The sequence below is a fragment of the Chelonoidis abingdonii genome, chromosome 1 (genome assembly GCF_003597395.2).
Source record: "Chelonoidis abingdonii isolate Lonesome George chromosome 1, CheloAbing_2.0, whole genome shotgun sequence".
Classification (NCBI taxonomy): Eukaryota; Metazoa; Chordata; order Testudines; family Testudinidae; genus Chelonoidis; species Chelonoidis abingdonii.
Window position 1 is genome coordinate 23,146,812 of NC_133769.1, and position 21,411 is coordinate 23,168,222.

The 21,411-nt window shown below is 39.9% G+C and overlaps 1 protein-coding gene across 1 annotated transcript in view; it reads right to left on the reverse strand.

The window, feature by feature from the left end:
• Positions 1-1,198: 1,198 nt before the first annotated feature.
• CD36 (CD36 molecule (CD36 blood group)) overlaps positions 1,199-21,411 on the reverse strand; it is a 37,711-nt gene continuing 17,498 nt past the window's right edge. The window contains exons 4-13 of the mRNA XM_032802096.2: positions 19,814-19,993; positions 18,233-18,324; positions 16,622-16,668; positions 13,892-13,961; positions 10,908-11,095; positions 9,958-10,076; positions 7,353-7,426; positions 4,319-4,373; positions 3,118-3,277; positions 1,199-2,059 (exon numbers count right to left, since the gene is read on the reverse strand). Coding sequence (XP_032657987.1) covers positions 2,037-2,059; positions 3,118-3,277; positions 4,319-4,373; positions 7,353-7,426; positions 9,958-10,076; positions 10,908-11,095; positions 13,892-13,961; positions 16,622-16,668; positions 18,233-18,324; positions 19,814-19,993 — 1,008 coding nt within the window. The 3' untranslated portion in view covers positions 1,199-2,036. The remainder of the gene's footprint in view (positions 2,060-3,117; positions 3,278-4,318; positions 4,374-7,352; positions 7,427-9,957; positions 10,077-10,907; positions 11,096-13,891; positions 13,962-16,621; positions 16,669-18,232; positions 18,325-19,813; positions 19,994-21,411) is intronic.

Below are 21,411 nucleotides of genomic sequence, written 5' to 3' on the forward strand. Positions count from 1 at the left end.
TAAACATAGAATAACATTTCAATTAATTTCTTTTCCTTCCCTTCACCAATTGTGAGCAATTTTTCAGCATGCCAGGCCATGCTGTTAAACATTTTAGGCTGTATTTCAGTGAATATGACCTCAGTATTTATTTTTCCTTTGCAGTTCACCTTGGAGGGCAAATCAACCGAGTCCTGAGAAGTGCTGAGCACTCACGAAGCTCTCATTGAATCCAGTGAGGGAATGAGAGTTGCAAGTGCTCAGTGCCTCTCAGGATTTGACCTGTTGAGGTCCAAGTGAGTTGTAGGGAGCTTGCCAGACACCTGATCCACATCCACTGAAGTCAATCCAACAGCCTGCCTTGACTTCGGTGGCTACAGGATCAGCACCTAGGTTGAATTTTCCTGTTAAACAGCTGCTTGTGCATGTATAGCTGTAACATGTAGCCTGAAAGGGAATGGGCTTGTGGACACCTCCTTCCTTTGTGTTCTTTTACATCTGGAGAGTAGAACTGCCTGATACTCTACCAAAGCCAATGGGTCATGGTGATGTTAGCAGGCCTGCCAGTCTTCTCTAGAATCTGCTTCTGCCTGTGGAGGAGATGAAGCAGGCCTGGAATCTGCTGCTCCTGTTTTGGGGAAATTTGAGAAGAAGCAAGAGTCACCTTATCCCCTAAGATAAGCTAGTGGTAGAGCAGCACTTGACAGAAGAGACAATAAAATAGAATTTATTTTGCAGGGGAAATGCTATCGGTAGGGCCCTACCAAATTCACAGTCCATTTTGGTCAATTTCTTGGTCACAGGATTTAAAAATTAATAAACTTCATGATTTCAGATATCTAAATCTGAAATTTCACCATGTTAAAACTGTAGGGGTCCTGACCCAAAAGGGGTTGCAATGGGGTCTCAAGGTTATTGCAGCAGGGTCGTAGTGTTGCCACCCTTACTTCTGCGCTGCTGCTGGTGGTGGCACTGCCTTCAGAGCTGGGTGTGCAGCTAGCAGCCACTGCCCTCCGGCCACCCAACTCTGAAGGCGACACAGAAGTAAGAATGATAATACCGCAAACTTCCTACAATAATCTTGTGACTCCTCCCCACCCTACAGCCCCCTTTTGGGTTGGGACCCCCAGTTTGAGAAACGTTGGTCTCCCGTGTAAAATCTGTATAGTATAGGGTGAAAGTACACAAAAGAGCAGATTTCACAGGGGAGACCAGATTTCATGGTCTGTGGCGCATTTTTCATGGCCAGAAATTTGGTAGGGACCAAGCTATTGGCCAAGGAAGTGCCAGAAAAAGCAGCAGCAGTTCAGGTGAAAAGAGTGAGGGAGAGCACAGCGGACCAAGGACAGGGATGGGGCTGCTGTACAAATGTTTAGAAAGGAAGCAGTTTGTGGCTACGGCTCAGCCACTGTTAGCATTCATGCATGTATTTTTTTCATGTCTGTATATGCATAGTTTAAAATAAAGCTTTTCAGAAACCCTTTATTGACATTCAGATATTATGGTTAACCACTTTACATAATAAACTTTATAGTCATTAAAATTCACATCTCTGAAGACAGGAGAGCAGTTCTACTGTAGCAACTTCCATTGCTTGAAGGAATGGAGAAAAAATAACTTCTAGGGCACTGCATGAGCTTGATGAGGTCACCATTTCACATACTTAGAACCAGAACATCAGCAACTGGCTTTTACTCCTATTCTCACAGTCCCAAGAGAAGCGAACTAGCAAGTTGTATAAATGGCAGAAAGTGGACTGGATTCCAAACTGGATTTCAGCGTTCACCTGCTAATATGCTATTTGTAATAGAGGTTTGTACCATGATAGTGGTTTCAGAATATGATATTGTTGTGGCCTCTTCAATGAAGTTGTAAAAATGGGCTTTTTGAAACATCAGGCATTGCTGGTTGAGAAGCTGGATTCTGTACGTTCTTCACAGAAAGGAAAGGCACATTCACTCCATAGTGTGTTTACGTGTATAAATGGTATCATAAGACCAGACTGTCTGGCCGCTGAATTTTACAAACTCCTTGTTTGAAATTTGAAGTAACTATTCCTATATGTAACCTCGTTTGTCACCTATAACGGAAAAAGTCAAAAGTTAATGAATCATGTAGTACACACTCTTCCTACAAAATGGATAACCCATTTGACCTGAGAGAAAAATGTAGTATAGGAACTGAAAAACTCCTGTTTTATATTATGGGACCCACCGTTCTATACTATCATATGATATTTGTACTCTGATATTATTGATAGGAGCTGATGTTATACCCTCCCCCGTTTCCTTCAAATCACCCAAAAAATCCTCATCTAAACTCTTATATCAAATCCACTGTCATTATTTGGATTACTTTGCTGTACCTCTTTGTGCATTATAGGACCATGTCCAGTTCTATTCTCCTTGGCTACATAGGGTCAAGACCCAGAGAAATTGGTGTGGTTCGGATGCAGAATGGTGATCAGGGAGAATTGGGAACCCTATGGAAGAGATCCATGCATCCTGATCTCTCTGCTTAGAGTGCGGGCCTGCACTGCAGTGCACAGGAGGTTTAGGTGTTCCAGCAGGGACTTGCTACTAGGAGATCATGTGGATCTGTAACTATGTGGCTTCAGCTGACATTCTACCATATATATGGACAGTGGAACAGCCAAGGAGGCCATTCTGATCTGTGGAATAGCTCTGGACAACACATATGGTTTTGTTTTTTTCAGGTCACAGAAGCCCCAGTGACTCATTGAAAACAAGACATCACTCTTGGAGTCATCCAATTCCCAAAGTCTTATCTTGCACAAATTTCAATCTGTCAACAGCACCTTGGTTGAATAGGGCTAGGAACAGAATTTGTAAATGTCAACTGAAAAATGCTGGACTTTTACAAAAGGAAAAATCAGATGTGAAACTGAAAGGATAAGTGTTGAGGTTGATTGGAATTTAGAATAATTCTTGGGGCTGGAACCGTATGGTTGCCAGTCCTCTAGGGTTGTCCTGGAGACTCCAGGCAGGACTTAAAGATTAACCTTTCATTAAAGATTATGCCATGTGATGAAACCTCCATCCAACCAAAATTGGCAACCCTAGACTGACATCATTACTCTAGTGAAACTCCCATAGAGAGCGCCAGAGATCTACTCACTTAATTTATTTGATTTGCATATGCAATATGAGATTACAAATGCTAGGAACATCACACAACCGACTATGATCAGCAACACCTGCAGCAAGTGCAGCAGCTTGATTGAAGAGATCACTTTTGATCTGAACATTGCTGCTTTCTTATCATCAATAATCGCCGTCTGAAACAGTGCAAAAGCATTTACAGCTGAAGTATGCAAGTCCTTTCTCATGGAACATATACATGTTATAGACCATGCGATTGCATACAATGTTATCATATACATGGATCTAATGGCTATATCCACAAAGGGACTTGGACCTTGCAATTTTCAGCAGGTTGCCCTGCCACCCAGTGGAATCCACACCCCTGAGTTAGGTGTCCAGACTCCCTACACAGTGCCTATGGAGGAATACACACCTAAGAATGGGATCTGCAAAAGTCAGCTTGCTGAGCAGGAAGCTGCCAGAGCTAGCCAATGGGAAATACCAAGGAGAGGAGTGGCTCTTAAGCCCCTCCCCCTAAGGGTCTTAGGCACCTAAGTCTAGGCGAGAGGGAGGAGCCTGTCATCAACTGGGATTCTCAGCTGTGTACCCTCTCCTGGAGTAAAGTGCATAAACCTAATTTTTGGCTTGCAGACAAGTTTTAGCCCAGGGATCAGAGTGCTCATCAAGGATGTGGGAGACTTGGGTTCAGGTTTTCTCTCTGCCTGATGTGCAGAAGGGATCTGGGGAGAAGGGTCTCCCCATCTCAGGTGAATGGCTTAACCACAACCTCCTCCAGCTGTTTTGTGTAGCTGGAGACTTGCGCTCAGAATGCCTGCTGGATCAGGCCCCACTGGCGAGACAGGTTAGTTAACATCTAGTCTGATGAACCTTCTGAGGCTCAGGTATGAGGTAAGAACATGAGGCCCTAGACTGAGGAAGCCGTGCTCATGCTCACTGGAAGAAGCTTAGGTAGCTAGGGACTTTAGGTGCTTATAGTGTTAGGCAGCAGCTGAGTGAGGGTTTCGAGGATCTCAGTGACCCCTCCTGTTGGATTTAGGCACCTAAGGTGGACATTAGGTGTCTAACTGCTTTCGTGGCTCTAGCCGTAGGAGTCTAATTTCAGGCCAACAAGGCTGAAAATTTTGGCTCTGGACTATTTTTCAGTAAATCTCCCAGATTATTTCTAATAAAGATGAAATAATTAGAATGATTTAATAGACTGAAAACATACTAACCTCATTCAGCCAAAGAACAGGAAAGATATAGGATTTTGTAAGTTTTGATAAAGCCCTGCAACAAATATTGAAATAAAAAATTGAAACAACCACAACACATTATCTGCACATTTCACATTCACAATTTTCATCGAGCAATTTCTCAGAGCCCCCTCTACTCTACCTCTTTGCTGAAATTGACAGGAAGTACAATTTGTATGTGTTCAGGTGGCAAACCTCCAGTAAATTCAAACTAACGCATTCCTCTGAAGAAAGTATATAGGTAACTACAGCCATAGGCACCAACTTTTATTTTTCTCCTGGGGGTTTTTCGCCCCCACTCCGCCCCAAGGCCCTTCCCCACTCCAACTCTTCCCCCAAGACTTTACCTTCACTCTGCCCCCTCCTGTCCCATTCTTCTCCCTTCCTGAGGCCCCGCCCACCTGCCATTTGCGGATCTCTGCCCTCCCCCAATCCTCCCCACAAGCCACTAAACAGCTGCGGCTAGTGCATGCTGAACTCCCATTATTTTTTTTCCATGTGTGCTCCAGCCCCCATGGAGGTAGCACCTATGACTACAGACATTATGCATACCATCCTCCATCTAGTACTCTGGGTATGAGAGAGAGAGAGAAAGAGAGAGAGAGAGAGAGAGAGAATGTATGTATAATCATCTATATGTTTATTACACAATTGTTTCTCTTCTACCTTGCCCTTCCCAAACCTGTTTTTCAAATCTGTCTGTTGCCTTTCATCATATAGTTAGATTACAATCTCTTGTGGAGTTGGAGGTGACTCTTTGTATTCTAAATTAAATGCATGTACAGTACGTAGAGTGCAATAAGGTTTTGATCTCTGACTGAGACCTGTAGGTGGTACCACATATAAATAATAATTATGATACTGTGCATGTGTACATACAGTGAATAAATTTAAAAGGTTTCTTCCATTTTGAAAGTCTATTAGCTTGAAAAATATACTTTATACTTAAAATAGGGACCACGAATGGAGCCAATAATCTCTTTCAAAATATTAAGTACGTGTGTGTGTGTGTGTGTATTTATTAGCACTGATTGGGAACTTTTCAACAAATCATTTCTGTCAAAAAAATACATATTTGTTGAAAGTGAAACTATTTGTTAAACAGTGACAAATTCAATAAAACAGCTGACTCAAAAAAATTGGTAAAAAAAAGTACTAGGATTATCAAAACATCCTATTTTGACAATATGGAACCAGAAAGTTTCCATTTTGAGATTTCAAATAACTCTTATTTCTAAATTTTACTCAATTTAAAATAAATGTAAAGAAAAAGGAAAAAAGGTTGACACTGAAATGAATTTTTTCAAAATTACTGAAGCAAACCATTTTGGTTGACCCAAATGAAAAAATGTTTTGGATTTTGGTTTTGCAAAAATGTTTGAGATTTCAGTTTTTCACCATATTTCGAGATAAGAAAACATTTTGAAGCATCAAACATTTTTGTCTGATGGAAAAGCTATTTCTCACCTCGCCCAAATATTTTTATACATGTATGCCCAAGAATGGGATCATTCCAAGACTAATGCATTCATATATTTTTTCCATACAGTTTTCAGTCAGAATGACTTTTGTTTTAAATTAAGTTAAATAAAACAATGAAGAAAACACACTGTGTGTCTCCTGTGTAATGTGCTGCATCAACAGTCTCACAGTACGGTTATCTTTTCATTGGCACTAGTTTTGGAATGATCATATTCTTCACAATCTCCATAAACTATATAATTCTGCTTTTGCTTCTCATCCCATTTATTGTTTGTAGTTTCATAACATGACTCTAAGTCTTGATACAATGCCCACTGTAGCCAATGAGAGTTTTTCCATTAACCTCAGTGGGCATTGGATCAGGCCCCTAGTGCATGCCAGGCATTCCCAAGAAATCTGAAATTTGACTTTTACTTGCAAATGTTGGAGCTGAAGTACATTTAAAAAAAATTAAATATCAGCAAATTGTTTCAATTAAAAATGGAACATTTCATGACATTCACAAATATTTGGCCTTTTTATGAGCTACAAAGCAGGTTGACATTTCTGGCATTTTGAAATTTCACAAATTGGAAAATATTTAAGATTTTATTTACAAAATTTCACACCTTTTATATTTACATTTATTTCTGATTGCAATGGACTTACAAGCTTGTTAGAAAGTGTTCTCATAGTTTATTTCAAAAAGCTCCCTTTTGGGTGATAGCAAATATTGAAGTGTAGGAAAAGAATTAGGGACTTGATCTTGCAAGTTGCAGAGCACTCTGGCCTTAATCCAGCAAAACACTTGAGCATGTGATTAACTTTAAATACCTGAGTAAACTCACTGAAATAATTGTGACTATTCACATGCTGAAAGTTTTGCACATACATGTTTAAGTGCTTTTGCAGGATCAGCGCTAAAGTATGTATCATCCTGCAGGACAGACCCCTAAGTCTCCAGTAACATAATTAAATGATAATTATAAAAGTAAATTGTATTCACTTTGGGCATGACTAATGATTAAGTTCAGAGCCCGGGAAGGAGGGGAAATCACCAAGTAAATCCTCTTCTTCAGTCTCAGGGACCACTGAGATTACATATTAACTGCTGCTTTCATTAATAGCAATATTGTTGGCCCAGGTCCTCAACTATTCCTTGTCTCCCTTACCCCCACCAATTCCCAAGGGATGGTCTAGCACTCAGAGATCACTGGGGTCTAAAGATACCCTCGTCATGTATCCTGTGCCAACTGCTGAGATGTGAGCTGTATAGGAATAACTTCAGTCCTTTACTCTATCCAAGGATTTCCCCAATGCTGGGAATCTTCAATGGGCTGGTTTAGGAATATAAACACATAGCTGCCATACTGCAGAACTGAGACACGCTATCATAATACAGTCATTAGGAAATGTATATTTAATATTTAGGTTTTATTTATTGAAACTCTATCAAGCATTTTTGTAGAGCCAGTCACCCTACTTGCAAAAGGGCTAACAAACAAAATATTGTACCTGTGTTTTAGAAACAAAAGATAGAGAAAACACTTACTCAATCTTTGGTGCAGGCTTCACCAGTAAGTTTATTTGCAGCTTTTTGGCAAATCGTAATGTAAACCCAGTGGTCTAAAGCCAGAAAGGTAGAAAAGGAGAAAACACAAAATAAAGCAAAACAAATAAAGCAATCACAATGAATGTAATACTTGTGATGGTGGCCCCTACAAGCTTAAGTCTGGAATAGGTACATCAGAGAAATCTGAATTAACACTGTTCATGAACTTGTTTACCATTGAGATTACTTTGAGGGGTCAAAGAGTCATTTCATTCTTCATGCCCATTCTGTTCTTGTGTCTTTATTGAGACGACTAGCAAGGTTGCAAATTAATATTAGAGCCATTTTCCATCAGAAAATGCTGATTTGATTAATTCAAAATACTTTGCAGGAATACATTGATTTCATCAAAATTTTTGGCAGGAAATAATTGAAATGTTTTGTTTCAATAAAAAAAAATGTTTCATTCCCATAAGGTGAAAACTAGGGCTGGCCAGAAAACAAGAATTCCATTTCATAAAAATTGAAGTTTTCTAAATTTCCCTCATTGCGTATCAAAACAAAAATTAGATCATTCAAATTTTGTTGCCAAAAACAAACAAACAAACAAAAGAGAGAGAGAGAGACTCTTTGCCTCCAGGATAGCCCATAGACCTGTGGTCACGGCACTCACCCTGGCTGTGGGAGACCCAAGTTCACATCCCTGATTTGTATAAAAAATTTAAAGCTGGGTCTCCCTCATCCTAGGGGAGTATACTCTCCGCTATGCTTTTGACTACTCTAGTCTCATACTTGGTCCCCACAAATCCCATTCTGAACCTGAGAAATGGATACAGTGCCATGAAAAGTTTCAGTCCCAACCAAAAAAAATATTTTGTAAAAAATTCCCAACCAGCTCTAGTCTAAATATTTCATTTAGACTTCAGCGCTTTAATATCTGTTATGTTACATTATGTTATAATTTATAAGATCAAAACCAAATATTTCTAGATATTTTGTTCTGTGAAAAATTCCAAGATTTCAACTTTCAAGCCTGATTCAGAACAAACCAACGTTTGAAGTCTCAGATTTTCCATGGGATAGAATTTCCATTGTTTGACCACCTCTAATTAATATCAATTGCAGAGATTGTTTTTGTGGACATCTGTACCTTAGCAAGACGTCTGAGACTCACAACTACTTTCTCAGACACATAGATTAATTTTAATCTTCCTCTTAAAGGTTAAACATTTCGGTATCACTTGTTCAGTTTTTCCCCATTTTAACTTGTTTTTTTGAATGATTCAGCCAGGCTCCAATCCAGTATAAAAAGTGTTTAATTTGAAGCATGTGAACAGCTGTACTGAAATAATTCAATGGGACTGCTCCACATGCTTAAAGTTAAGCACATGCTTTGTGGGACTAGGACCTAAGTGGAGGGAAAATTGAAGCTGATTAAAATTAGATGTTCAACAACAATGTTTATTTAGGAATTTATCACAGTTGGAAAGTGAGACAATCAAATGCACTCTGGAATCAGATTAAAGGGTGGCTTCATTGCTACAGTCATTCACTTGGAAGGCAGAACAGGCTGTACTGCAATTACTTGGTCAACTTAATTCAACTGTGACTGTAATTTAGATGAGACTTATTACTTAATGAAACCAACAAAATCAAAACATGTTTAAAACACAGCAAAAATAGATGAGCTCTGTAGGAGATAATTTAGAGAGGAATATAACAACTTTGGCTTAAACACAATCTTGGGCCAGATCTTTAGCTGGTATAAAGTAGAATAATCTCATTGACTTCAAAGGGGTTACATTGATTTACATCAGCTGAAAATGTGGCCCCAACAGATTTTTCATCCACCTGGATGAAATTCTCAAATGTACGACATATAACTATAAGACCACATGGATGTCACTTTCATCATTGCACATTATACATACATAGAACAGTGATCACAGAACAAGACAATGATCGTATTTGACACAATAATTCATAGCAAAGATTGAGGTCACCAGACTGTCATACTATGCGTTGTTTCATATGGCATATGTTTGTCTAAAAAAGGTCATCTGATCCTAGGCTGCTCTACATATGTGTTTATAATTTACAATTGAGTTGGTTTCATATAGATTGAGAAGTTGAACAGTACTGTGAAGAAATGTTTGTATTTTGTGCTGGAAGAAAGACAATTTGGCAATTTAGAATGTCAAGTAGCAAGTATTTAAAAAGCATGATCTGTTTAATTTAATTTATTCCTATAGTGTCTTCAAGTATCCTTTTTTCAATGACAGTGTGCAAAAACAGACTCTTTGAACCATTTCTCCCCAAATGTTGAAGATCTGTAGAAACTGGACTCTCTGCATATTTTTATTAAAACCAAAACCTGACTGAGATTTTGCCAACCCAAACTTACTCCAATCTGTCAAAATTAACACTTGTATGTGAGCTACCAAACTTTGGAGGTCAGAATAATATTTGATGGGGTTCTGCAAAACCCAAACACCAAAATATGAGCTTCTCCGATCATATCTGAAATGAATCATTATTATAACTACACTACAAAGCAATACTGTGCATGGTCATCAAGAAACAAATATTATAAATGTTGGCTTACAGGCTCTACGTCTAAAAAGGTCTCGTGTTCATCCTTATTTGCACTCAATCCTTCAATATTCTCGGACACATCTTCACTTGCATACAGAAAATGGGGAAGTGTAATATACACTGGTTTTCCTGTTATAAAAAGACAAGCAAAACTGGAAAGTCAAGTCTTTGTCTGGTTTCTCTTATTGAAGTACCTCACCTGAGGACATTTTATTTATTTATATATAAATAAATATCTATGATGTGCACACAAATATACACATTCATTATGAAGATTTACTAAACCTAAGCAGAGAGAGATTCTATGGGGTCTACAATCCTATTGGTATGCAGATAATTTGCATGAGTAAAATAAATTGCTATTAAAATTACAGCATATGGGCCAAATTCCCAGCTGTAAGTTTACTCCAGTGGAACTACATTGAGTTAAACGCCTGCTGCTTTCATCCTATATATGCACATATAGTTATCACATCATGTATATGAGATCTCACAAACACAGGAACTGTGACTATCCAAAGCTTTTATATAGCGGATGAAGCTCCTTTTATTCTTCCCCACACAGAGACAAGGGATAATTTAGCTCTGAATGTGTAAATGGTATTAAAACTTCCATCGCTCTTTCTCTTCTTTATTCAACTCTCATATTTTTATTTCTTGCATTTGTACCATCAAAGCTAGATATACAGCGCCATCACCAGTCTCTGAGTATCTCTGAAGCATTCATAAATTTATCTTCACAACATCTCATGAAAGTAAAGAAGTATTCAAACCTCTGTTTAAGGAATCAATGTTTCAGAGAGATTAAATTATTTGCCTAGGGTCACACAGGAAATCTGTGGCAGAGTCAGGAATTGAATCCAAGTCTCTTGAATCATAGTCTAGTAACCTTAACCACAAAACCACCCTTTCTCCCAGGCCAAATGGCTTGTTTGGACTAGGAACATTTTACTACTTTACCTTCTTTGCAGGCGCTAATGTCGAGGGCTCCAGATGCTGTGCAATTCTTTGACAGAACAGTTTCTGTGCAGAAGCATTTATTTTCTGGAGTTTCAAGAGGAGATGCAAATGCTGCACGAGGAACTGTAAAACGATACAGGGGGATTTCCTTCACAATCTGCTCACTATCAAATATGCCATAGATAGATCTGAATATAAAAGAGAAATGTTTCATTTGTCTCTAGTTTGTATTGTATTTATAGGTGCTTTGGTTGCTCATACACATTCAGGTCTGACGCATCATAGAGAGGTCCTACCTTTCTCATTTTTTAAATGATAAAGTGCTCTTTGCAGCTGCTCGGATGATTCCAGGCTCCCTTCACCCTGGATTAGCAGTTTGTGGAACTGCCCAGACAATGAACAAGAGTACATGACATTTCCAGAAAAGAGACACAGGCAACGGTAACTTTACAAAATCAAGAAAAACTTCCTAACCGTAAGAACAACAGGTCAATGGAACAAACTGCTGAGGGAAGTCATGGAACCTCCTTCACTGGAGGTTTTCAAAAAAAATGCTGGATAGCCAGCTGTCTTGGATGGCTCAGATACAACATATCCTGCCTCTTGGCAGGGGGTTAGACTAGATGACCTTTGCAGTCTCTTCTAACCCCATGGTTCTATGATTCTATTATATAAAATACAGAAACACAGACAAAAGTATACAGTTAAGAGTAAATGTATAAACAACTCCTTCCTAGGCACAGATCTACAGTGCCTGAGGTGATGGAATGTTTTAAGTCTTCCAGAGTGGTTTCTGCCTGGCTATATACTAGAAAAGTCTTAATGGTATTACTACGTCAGAGGTGTGATTTTTTTTTAATGATATAGTGATACCAGTATAAGCCCTAGCGTAGATGTAGATCTACCAATATAACGGTGCCTTATACTTGTATAACTTACTTCACTTGGCAAACTGAAATAAGATATACTGGTATAAACCCTTTTATACTGATATAGCTGCATCCATACTTGGGGGTGAGGGAAGGTGTTACTGGTGTAGTTAAAGCAACAAAACATTCTAGTGTAGACAAGCCATTAGACGGAAGCAGTGTTCTGAATGTTGCCGTGTCCTATATTAAGTCAACTACTGCCTTCCCTGACTGCTGAGACTAGGTCAGAATTTAGGGAGACCCTGTATGGTACTACTAGAAAGAAGCAACTATGATTACTTGATCTGAGAATAAAGACGCAGACAAGGTCTGGAGAGAGGGATAGCTCAGTGGTTTGAGCATTGGCCTGCTAAACCCAGGGTTGTGAATTTAATCTTTGAGGGGGCCATTTACGGATCTGGAAGGGGGGAACACTGTTAGGAACAGTACTTGGTCCTGCTAGTGAAGGCAGGGGGCTGGACTCAATAATCTTTCAAGGTCCCTTCCAGTTCTATGAGATAGGTCTACCTCCATATATTTATATTTTTATTTGCATCCAACAGCCTGAATGAAGAAACAGTTTCTGTCTTCTTCGCCAGGTACATGAAAAGTCCTTTGCTGTGATTGGCAGATTTCAGTTCTGGGGTCCAAGTTGCTCCATGGTAAGAATTTGATTTATAAACCTTAATCCTTGTTAATGCAACCTTTAAAATAATTGATGCATTTTCAAGAAGAAAAAGTTCATTCCCGGCACTGAAAATCAAAGTTGAGCCTGCAAATGTGTCACCTGGGAGAATTAAACTTCCATTTCCTTTAAATCTATTGAGCAGTGTTTGTAACTACCCCACTGGAGCGTTCAGGGACATTGTATGGCAACAGCAGAAAAGACAGACAGAAAAGAAAAAATGCAAGGAGATCTATTAATTTTTTTATTAATTATTTATTTATTTGGGGTAATATATGTCATATTCTAAGAGAAAGCAGTTCGATGTATTTGGCTATGAATGGTGAAATACACACCTGTGCAGATGGCCTGTGCATCAGTTAAGCTCCACATAAGCCCTCAAAATAATACTTGAATACCTCGTGTTAGCCCTATGCAGATGGGTGAATTATATTATTAGCCCTGGTCTATACTGGGGTGGGGGGATCAATCTAAATTACGCAACTTCAGCTATGTGAATAACTTAGTTGAAGTCAATGTACATAGATTGACTTACCGTGTTGCTTTCATCGCGATGAGCTGACTGCTGCCGCTCCCCCGTCAACTCTGCCTGCACCTCTTGCCGAGCTGGAGTACAGAAGTCGATGGGAGAGCGCTTGGGAGTCAATTTATCATGTCTAGACTAGACGTGATAAATCGATCCCTGCTGGATCGATCGCTGCCTGCCGATCCAGCCGGTAATGAAGACATGCCCTTAAGATATGACTACACAGCAAGCAGCAACCTGTGGCAGTGAGTCTCAGAGCCTGGGCCTGTAGACAGGCTCACAGGACTCATGCTGTGGTGCTAAAAATAGCTGTGTAGCTTTTGAGCTGGAGCTTGGGCTCTGTCACTAAGGGTGGTCGGTTTCTGAGCCTGAGCTCCAGTCTGAGCCTAAGTATCTACACTGCTATTTTTAGCACTGTATTGCAAGCCCAAGTCTGTAGACCCAGGCTCTGAGACTCACTGCCATGGCTGCTGCTTGTCATGTAAATACACCCTATAGGCCAAGTTCTGCAACCCTAATACTTTGTCCCTTTGAACTCAATGGGCCTGAGTCTCCTCTCACATCTATCACTGTAGTTCTATGATCCTGATTTACATCAGTGTAAAGGATCAGAGGCTCAGAGGCATTGCAACTACTCACTACTCAGTACAACTAAAGGTGGCAGAATCAGACTTTAAGTAGTCAATCATGAACATAGCAGATTCACATGGTTAAAACCAAAGGTTTGTTTATTGAGTTGCTTCAATGACCCAAGACCAAGCAGAGCAGTTTCAGCACCTGTCTTAAATAGTTTGTCAAAGAACGTGATTTTTGGTGAGCACACATAGGAATATGTGCACAATATGGATCTCTCCATTTGTCCTACCTGCAAATATCAGAGGAAAAGAAGCGCAGGATCCGGTCCTTCTTTACAAAAGGAGGAAATGATGCACCATCTATTGATGAAATAAAACAATAGCTTGAATGTAATTCCACTTTTATGACATGAGATCATGATAATGCCACATTCAGCTGTGGTCTTTTCTATTCATTTCTGACAAAGAAAGACAAATCTAGTGCTTGTGCACACAAAGATTTATGCAAGGCATTGGCCAAGTCTCGTTTTCTATTATAAACCTGATTTTGGAACCCACTCTGAAGTCCCTAATAAGTCCTTTAATCTTAAATTTGGCATATAAAGTCTGTGGCGAGCAGGCAATATCTTTAACAAATATGAGGGTCTGCGCCATAGAAGATACGGGGCACACAAAAGTATTGATTGTGACTCCCTGCTGCCTTGTAGATTCAGCTCCAGGATTTATGTGGCTAAGTTTGAGAACTGATTTTCAGAGATAAACATCCTGTTGACTCAACTGGAATTATGGATGCTTGGCACTTATAAACATCATATCCTTAGGCTTTTGAACTTGTGTTTCTAACCACACATTGACTTAATATCACCTTCACCATCCCACTGAAGATGGCTTCTGCCCAGCAAGATGCTGTAACAAACCTCTAACCAGTTCATTCTCTGGCTCCTGTAACAGCTTCTATTTAGGTTTTATACAGCACCCATCACAGAGTTATAAATGCTTCTCTGGTATCTTTGCATCCTCACCCTAGATGACAGGAGCAAGGAAACTCTCTTACAGACCATCACTCAACCTCTGATAGCAGTAGAGGCTTTTCTGATACAAGCCTGGATTCCATCCAATCACATGTCTGTGTGCTATTCCTAAATCTTAACAGCCTAGGAAATGGTTGGCAAAACCTGACTCACTTTCAAATCCTTGGATGCGAATGTTGCCTATAGTGTTTAATTTAGTTATCTAAACACTTCATTTTATCTAGTAAGGGAAAACAGCTCCACAAGAGAAGGAGGAATTCTTGCCATACAGAACTCTGATTTGCAGATGGCCCAGTTGAACCTAGTGCTTTTTGTGACAACAAACTGAATATCCAATAAAAACTGAGTTGGATTACACAGTGACTAGTAGTCATCTCTGGAGGCTGCTAATTTTACTATTAAAAATCTTCTGTTCTTTTGCTAGGGCACTGGGAATTTAAAAGACAAATATAGAGTCCTTTGACAGTTTAATGCAAGCAAGCCTTCCTCTTTAAACCTGTTAGCACAGTTACTTTTCGTTCTAGGATGAGGACAGATTAACAACCATAAGAGAGACAAAGAAAAAGAATTAGAACAGGCACAATAGGTTCAGCTCCATTTCCGGCTACAAAACACTTTCCTTCATTCTCCATCCATATCCTCTCAGATACAATACCTGAGTTTATACTTCAGTTTATACCCAGGGCCGGCTCCAGGGTTCTTGCCACTCCAAGAAGAAGAAAAAAAAAAAGCGATCATGATCTGCAGTTCTACTGCTGCCGCTTCAGTCTTTGGCGACAAGTCCTTCACTCTGAGAGGGACTGAGGGACTCGCTCCTGAATTGCCGCCAAAGGCCGGATGTGCCACCCCTCTCTGTTGGCTGCCCCAAGCACCTGCTTACTGGGCTGGTGCCTGGAGCCAGCCCTGTTTATACCTCACCAGAGCCACTGAATCCATTTACCAGAGAATGCATATAGTCTACAGTCTGCAAGCCTGGTTTCACCATGGCAAGGAAGGAAGAGCAAAATAAAGGCAGAGAATGGGAGAAAGGTTCAAGTCAATGACAAAAGAGATGAAAAAATGTTCCAGGAGCTAAGAATACTGCTTAACAAATAATTACTAGCACAGACTGCAATAAAAAATCAATTCTTCCTGACTCAGCCTTCATAAGAAACTTAAGCACTAGTAAGGTGTTATCATATCTGAATCACTTATGTGTGCTTTACTGTAAAGAGAATGTTCTATACTAGCTAACACTGTACAGTACAAATAAACCTGCTTATTTTCACACTCTCTGGCTTAAGACCTATTGGGAAGAGAACTGCAGGTACACACAACATGCAAGATAAACTGTTCAAAGTTTGTTGTGTCCGCTTATATTATTGCGAGCATGGAGTCCCATGGGATTAATTTCTTGGCCCTCTGCTCCTTCCTATCTATCTTCTCTCTTTTGGTCATCTTGGTCTATCTTTAGTCTTAGCTATTGCTTTTACAATGACAATGGGAACACAACTGTACATGCATTTTGACACCTCCGTGTTCACCGTTGCTACTTGTTTTGACCAAATGAATTTGTGGCTTCATCTGAACTTCTTTCATCTAAGTGCTTCAAAGAGAGAAACATTACACATATCCTCCAATGTAACACTGTATCGTCTGTCACCAGTCTTTGCTCAGACTCCCATTTGCCGCTACTGTCCATGGCTTTAACACTTTTACTATTGCAACAGTCTTCTCTATGGCTTCCACAAGCCCAGGCCACTAGGTTGTAGCATCTGCAGTACAATACTTTCTCTAGTGTAGTTTTTCCATGAGCACATTACTTAACTCTTTGAAGGATTTTAGGACCCAGATTTTATTCAGATATTACACAAAAAGAAATCTCTGCTGCATTACACTGTGCACACAATTAAAAGGGAAAAGATGGCTGGAATCTTTTCTGCGGCCTATGGTGCTTTCACTAAGACTGGAATTCTCTTATGAACAGAGGAAGAGAGAGAATAGGCTCACCTGTTCCATTGACCATGTCACACTGGCCAGCCCAGAAGGAAAGAGTGCTTTAATGAAAAACAAAAACAGTTCCTAGTCATGCCACGTACCATGTATTGTTTATTGTAATCTATTTCATTACCCAATTAGCTACATAGCCCTGCTGTGCAGCTGCAATCACTCACTGCTGAAGGAGGGCTGTTGTAACTGAACAGGGATGCTTTCAGTACAGAGAAGTCCCCTCCTTGATGCAGGGGGCTGTTGTTATGATTTTCAGAATCACTTCACTTGCTCTTCCCATAGAGGTTTTGGGCCCGAAACTCCTCAGCTACATCGTTATAGCTCCACTGACTTTACTGTAACTATTCATGATGTAAGCGTAAGGAGAAAAGGGCTCTGAATTTGTTCTTCCTTTGCATGCTGTTTCCTTTCATCTGAAATAAATGTAATCGAAGCTGAATTGTGCACATTTTGATCTTTGCCAATAGGGAAATATAATGAAGAAATCTGATGAGATTTCCTGGTTAAAAAGAAAAGCACAAAAGGCTCAGTGGCCACTTATGAAAATAAGAATCCCAATTTAATGAAATTGAAGTCTTTTGAAGTGTGGGTCCAAAAGTTTCAACAGTGTTTTTATTTATATGCTTATTTTATTTACACTTACATTTGAATCCCTCTGTTTCCTAACACTGGTAGGATATTTGGTAGCATATAGAGACTTGTCTTAAACAGAGATCAGGTGAGATGGAATATATGGACTTAAACATGTGCTGCATAAGTATTCACTACCAAAAACAAATGTTCTAGATGAAAAATATAAACAATATCTATGAAAGCAAATAGAATGGAACATCTCTGAATTTCCACACAACCTGAACAATCCTTCCACTGGTTGTTCTTCTTGTAACTCCCTGTGAGAAGGCCTGACAGATCATATTGTTTTGGGGATAAAGGAATAATAAAGATTGCTGTTAGATACAAAATCCCTGTACCTTCTCAGAAGTGTCTCCTGTGACACTGCATTAGAGCAATATTTAGATGTATGGACATGGACAGAATTCACAATAGTTATAATTGACTCCTCCAGACCAGGCAATGCACAAGGATGAGAAGATTAATCTGCCCCCACCCCTAATTTCCTTTACCAAGTTTGTTTTATATTGTAATGGATGGTTATCACTGTCTGGTATGGTTTTGCTATGACTTTCTAACTTTAACGGCTCCACAATAAAGTAATCATTAGTTCAATGCATTGAAAAAGGTGCAAGAATAGAAAGCAGTGGCAATCTCTTTTGGTATTTTTATCTGGCCAAACTGTATTCAATCATATCCTGTGAAACCGGTGGCATAGGGAAAGAGATTAAAGGGATCCAATCACTTGCAAGGGAAAACAGCAGCAACTCATTAGATTACACGGTCCATAACTCCCTGAAATTCAAGGCCATAATGGACCCGTGGTGAGCAAAAAGAGAGACTATGGTTTTGCTGATCCTAGACCTGATTCAGCATTCACTGAATTAAATGAGAGTCTTTCAACTGACTACAATGGGCTCCGAATCAGGCCATAATGTCTTGTATAGAGTTATGCATAGAAAATATGCACATTTCTCTTATAAACAATACTTATGGTACCTTTTGTTTTTATAGGATTGAATTATTGCAGTTTTCCTTATGTCATCTTTCCCATTAAAGACTCTGTACAGTCCATCAGATGTGCCATTATACTGCAAAAGACACAAGAACAGGGAACAACAGTTTAGTTTTACTGCTCTCAGGACTTTTAGCAAGATCATATATGAATAATTGTCCTTTATGTTCTTATCCTCTATGGACTTTATGCTCTTCTTCACTGTGCAAACATCAGGTGTGGGTTTTTGTCCTCATCCATTTTGGAGTTACGGTTGGAATGGAGATTTTGATGATTGGAATCACCTATTTGTTAATGCTAATAGCAAACAGAAACTAAGAACCTGTTTCAGGAAAACACTTAAGCATGTGCTAAACTTGATATACACAGATAGTTCCATGGGGACTTAACTTGCCTTAGTTTAAGACCTGAATTAAGTGCTTTGCAAAATCGGGGCCTGAAGGGTCAGATCTTGCCCCCAGTGCACAGGTGAACTAGTGTGGAGAGGTGGTATAAAGTATTTCTTCTTATCTAAGCAGCAGCTGGGAAAGATTCCAACCAACTAAGTGCTAGAGGAAAGACTATAAAGGTGGATCTCTTCCCATATCTGAGGGTGCCAGCCCAGCCAGCTAGTACAAATTTTGCTGTCTGCTGTACATGCTGGCTGGGTATCTATCTTTCTCTCTGTTGTCTCATTGTAGAGGAGCAGACAAATATATAGTAATTCCTAAAGGGATTCTAGCAACAGGACACTTTCTCCAACTCCAGCCACCCACACACTTATCCTTGAAATGTTTGGATGGTCTAGACCTATGTCATTGTGCCTCGCTGCCCCTCCCCTCCCACCCGTGACTGTGCCATACTGTAACAAACAGAAGAGAACACATTCTGCTGATTTTATCAGGTACAAGAATGCCACTGAGAAGCTCTCCAGCCCCACTTCCAAACCATCATCATTATAGGGTCCATTCCTGAAACAGAGTTCACACACATGTGGACTCTTGCACAGAGCCCCTGTGACTCCAGTGGGACTCTGTAAAGAAGCAGGGTCCACATGTGGGGATATTTTTGCAGGATCAGGATCATATGGTTCGGGTTTGATGCTCTCTAGTCACTTCCATTGATTATGGCCATTTCTTTCCTCTTTTTGCTTCCCATGAGAGAATGCCGATATCTGTGAATAGGACGACATATTAGGGCATGTCTACACTGTGTTTTAAACCCCCCAGCAGCGCATCTCAGAGAAAAGGACTACTGAATTGGGATTGCACTATGGTGATGAAAACAGCAGCATAGACATTGTGACTCTGGCTACAGCTTGGGCTCTGAAACCCATGCCCCCTCCTGGGTGTCAGAACCTGAACTCCAGGTCAAGCTCAAACATTTACACATTTTTGCACCCTACCACATGCCCCCCAAGCTTAGATTTTATGGTCCCAAGCTCTGAGATTCACAGCCACAGGTTTTAAAAGGCAGTGCAGACTTACCCGTAGGTGCTATCTCCCTAAACTGCCACTGTCAGGTTGTCCAAGTCTCTTTCCACAGAACGTTCACTACAGATGTTTCTCCTCACAGATTTTACTTACAGGGTAGAAGACACCAATTTTTCTCTCCACAGGATATAGTATTTTCTTTAAGAATGGGTCTTCGTAGCCCCAAAGAATTTCTTTCACGCTTCTGGTTTGTAGCATGAGCGATTTAGATGACTTGATCCAGGTATTTAGCAATATCTGTACAAAAGAGTTTTGATACATGGAAGGTGCGGCCTGCAATAGTAATACTAACAGTTAGTATGATCTGGCAGACACGCTCAGTGCCAAAGAAGACGTATTCATTATTATTATTTACATATGTACTGGGGGACAGATTTAGCTGGGACTAATAAGGCTGTGAAATGGAGTAAGGGGAGAAAGGGCCTTCCCTAGCCCTCTGTGCAGCCTAACCAGAGTGCAGATTAAGACATGAGACACCATAGCAAGCTGTTAGGGTCACCGATCCCACACTGCAAGAAAGCAGGTGGGACGGGTGCACAGACAGTCCGGGACTGGGCAGAGCTTTCAAGTTAGCATACGCTTTGTGGAATTAGAGCCTTGATATGAATTTAGGTGCTTAACTTTGTGCATACAGGTTAGAAAATATTAGCCTTGATTAACATTGCTAAAGCACTTGGAGGCTCTGGAGTGAAAGGAGATATGTTTATTTCATTTAGAATTAGAGATAGTTTAAAAAAAAACACAAATTTGTCACACACACACAAATATTGTCTCCTTTTGGGGAACAAGCATTGACATTCAAACATTTCCAAATGCAAAATGTAACCATGCTGTTACTAGCATTATGATTACAGTAGCTCCTCAAGGGGCCAAACAGCATGAAGGCCTCTTTTTTTAAGTGCTGTATAAAGACATAGCGAGAGAGTCCCTCGTAGTCTGCATAAACAAGATAGACAAAGGGTGGGGAAAACAGTGTGTTGTTATTCTCATTGTACAGATGGGGAACTGAAGCACAGAGAAATCAAGCACAGATCACAGAGTGAGTCTGTGGAAAAGTTGGAAATTAAACCCACACCTTGAGAGTCCCAGTTCAGTGCCTTAACTACAGGACTATCATTCAACTCCAGATTCTTCCTCTCTCTATTGCATAGCATCATGCATACTAGTGTTTGTAATAATAATTAATAAATGGTAGTTGTTTTAATAAGGGGCCGCTTCATAGCATCAGGTTTAAAGCAGTTCTGCTTAAAATCTGGAGACACAAGATAATAATGCATAATATTTGTCTTAAGATAATTCAGCAACAAAGTCAAGAGCCAATAAGAATATGCATTTTATAGCTTCAGTTAAATCCAAATGTTCTAATGATATGAAAATACATAAATAATTCAGGCAGACAAAAACAAGTATAGTACCCCCCTACTGATCAGGTCCCAGGCTTCTTGGACAAAGTGCTTTTTCTTAAACAGACTGTGATCTCAGCAGGACTGGATGGCTCAGGGGACACTACGCCATTGGCACTAATTGGGACCATTGTTAGCCATTATAGTAGGGAGGCCAAGTATAGAATGAGCTTGGGATTTGTCCAGCCTCTCCCTCCAGAGCAGGGTTGAGGAGACTCCCAGAACAGTGTGTAAAACCCACAATGAACTGCTTGCACTGTATCATGGATAGAGAGGGAACTCCAGTCT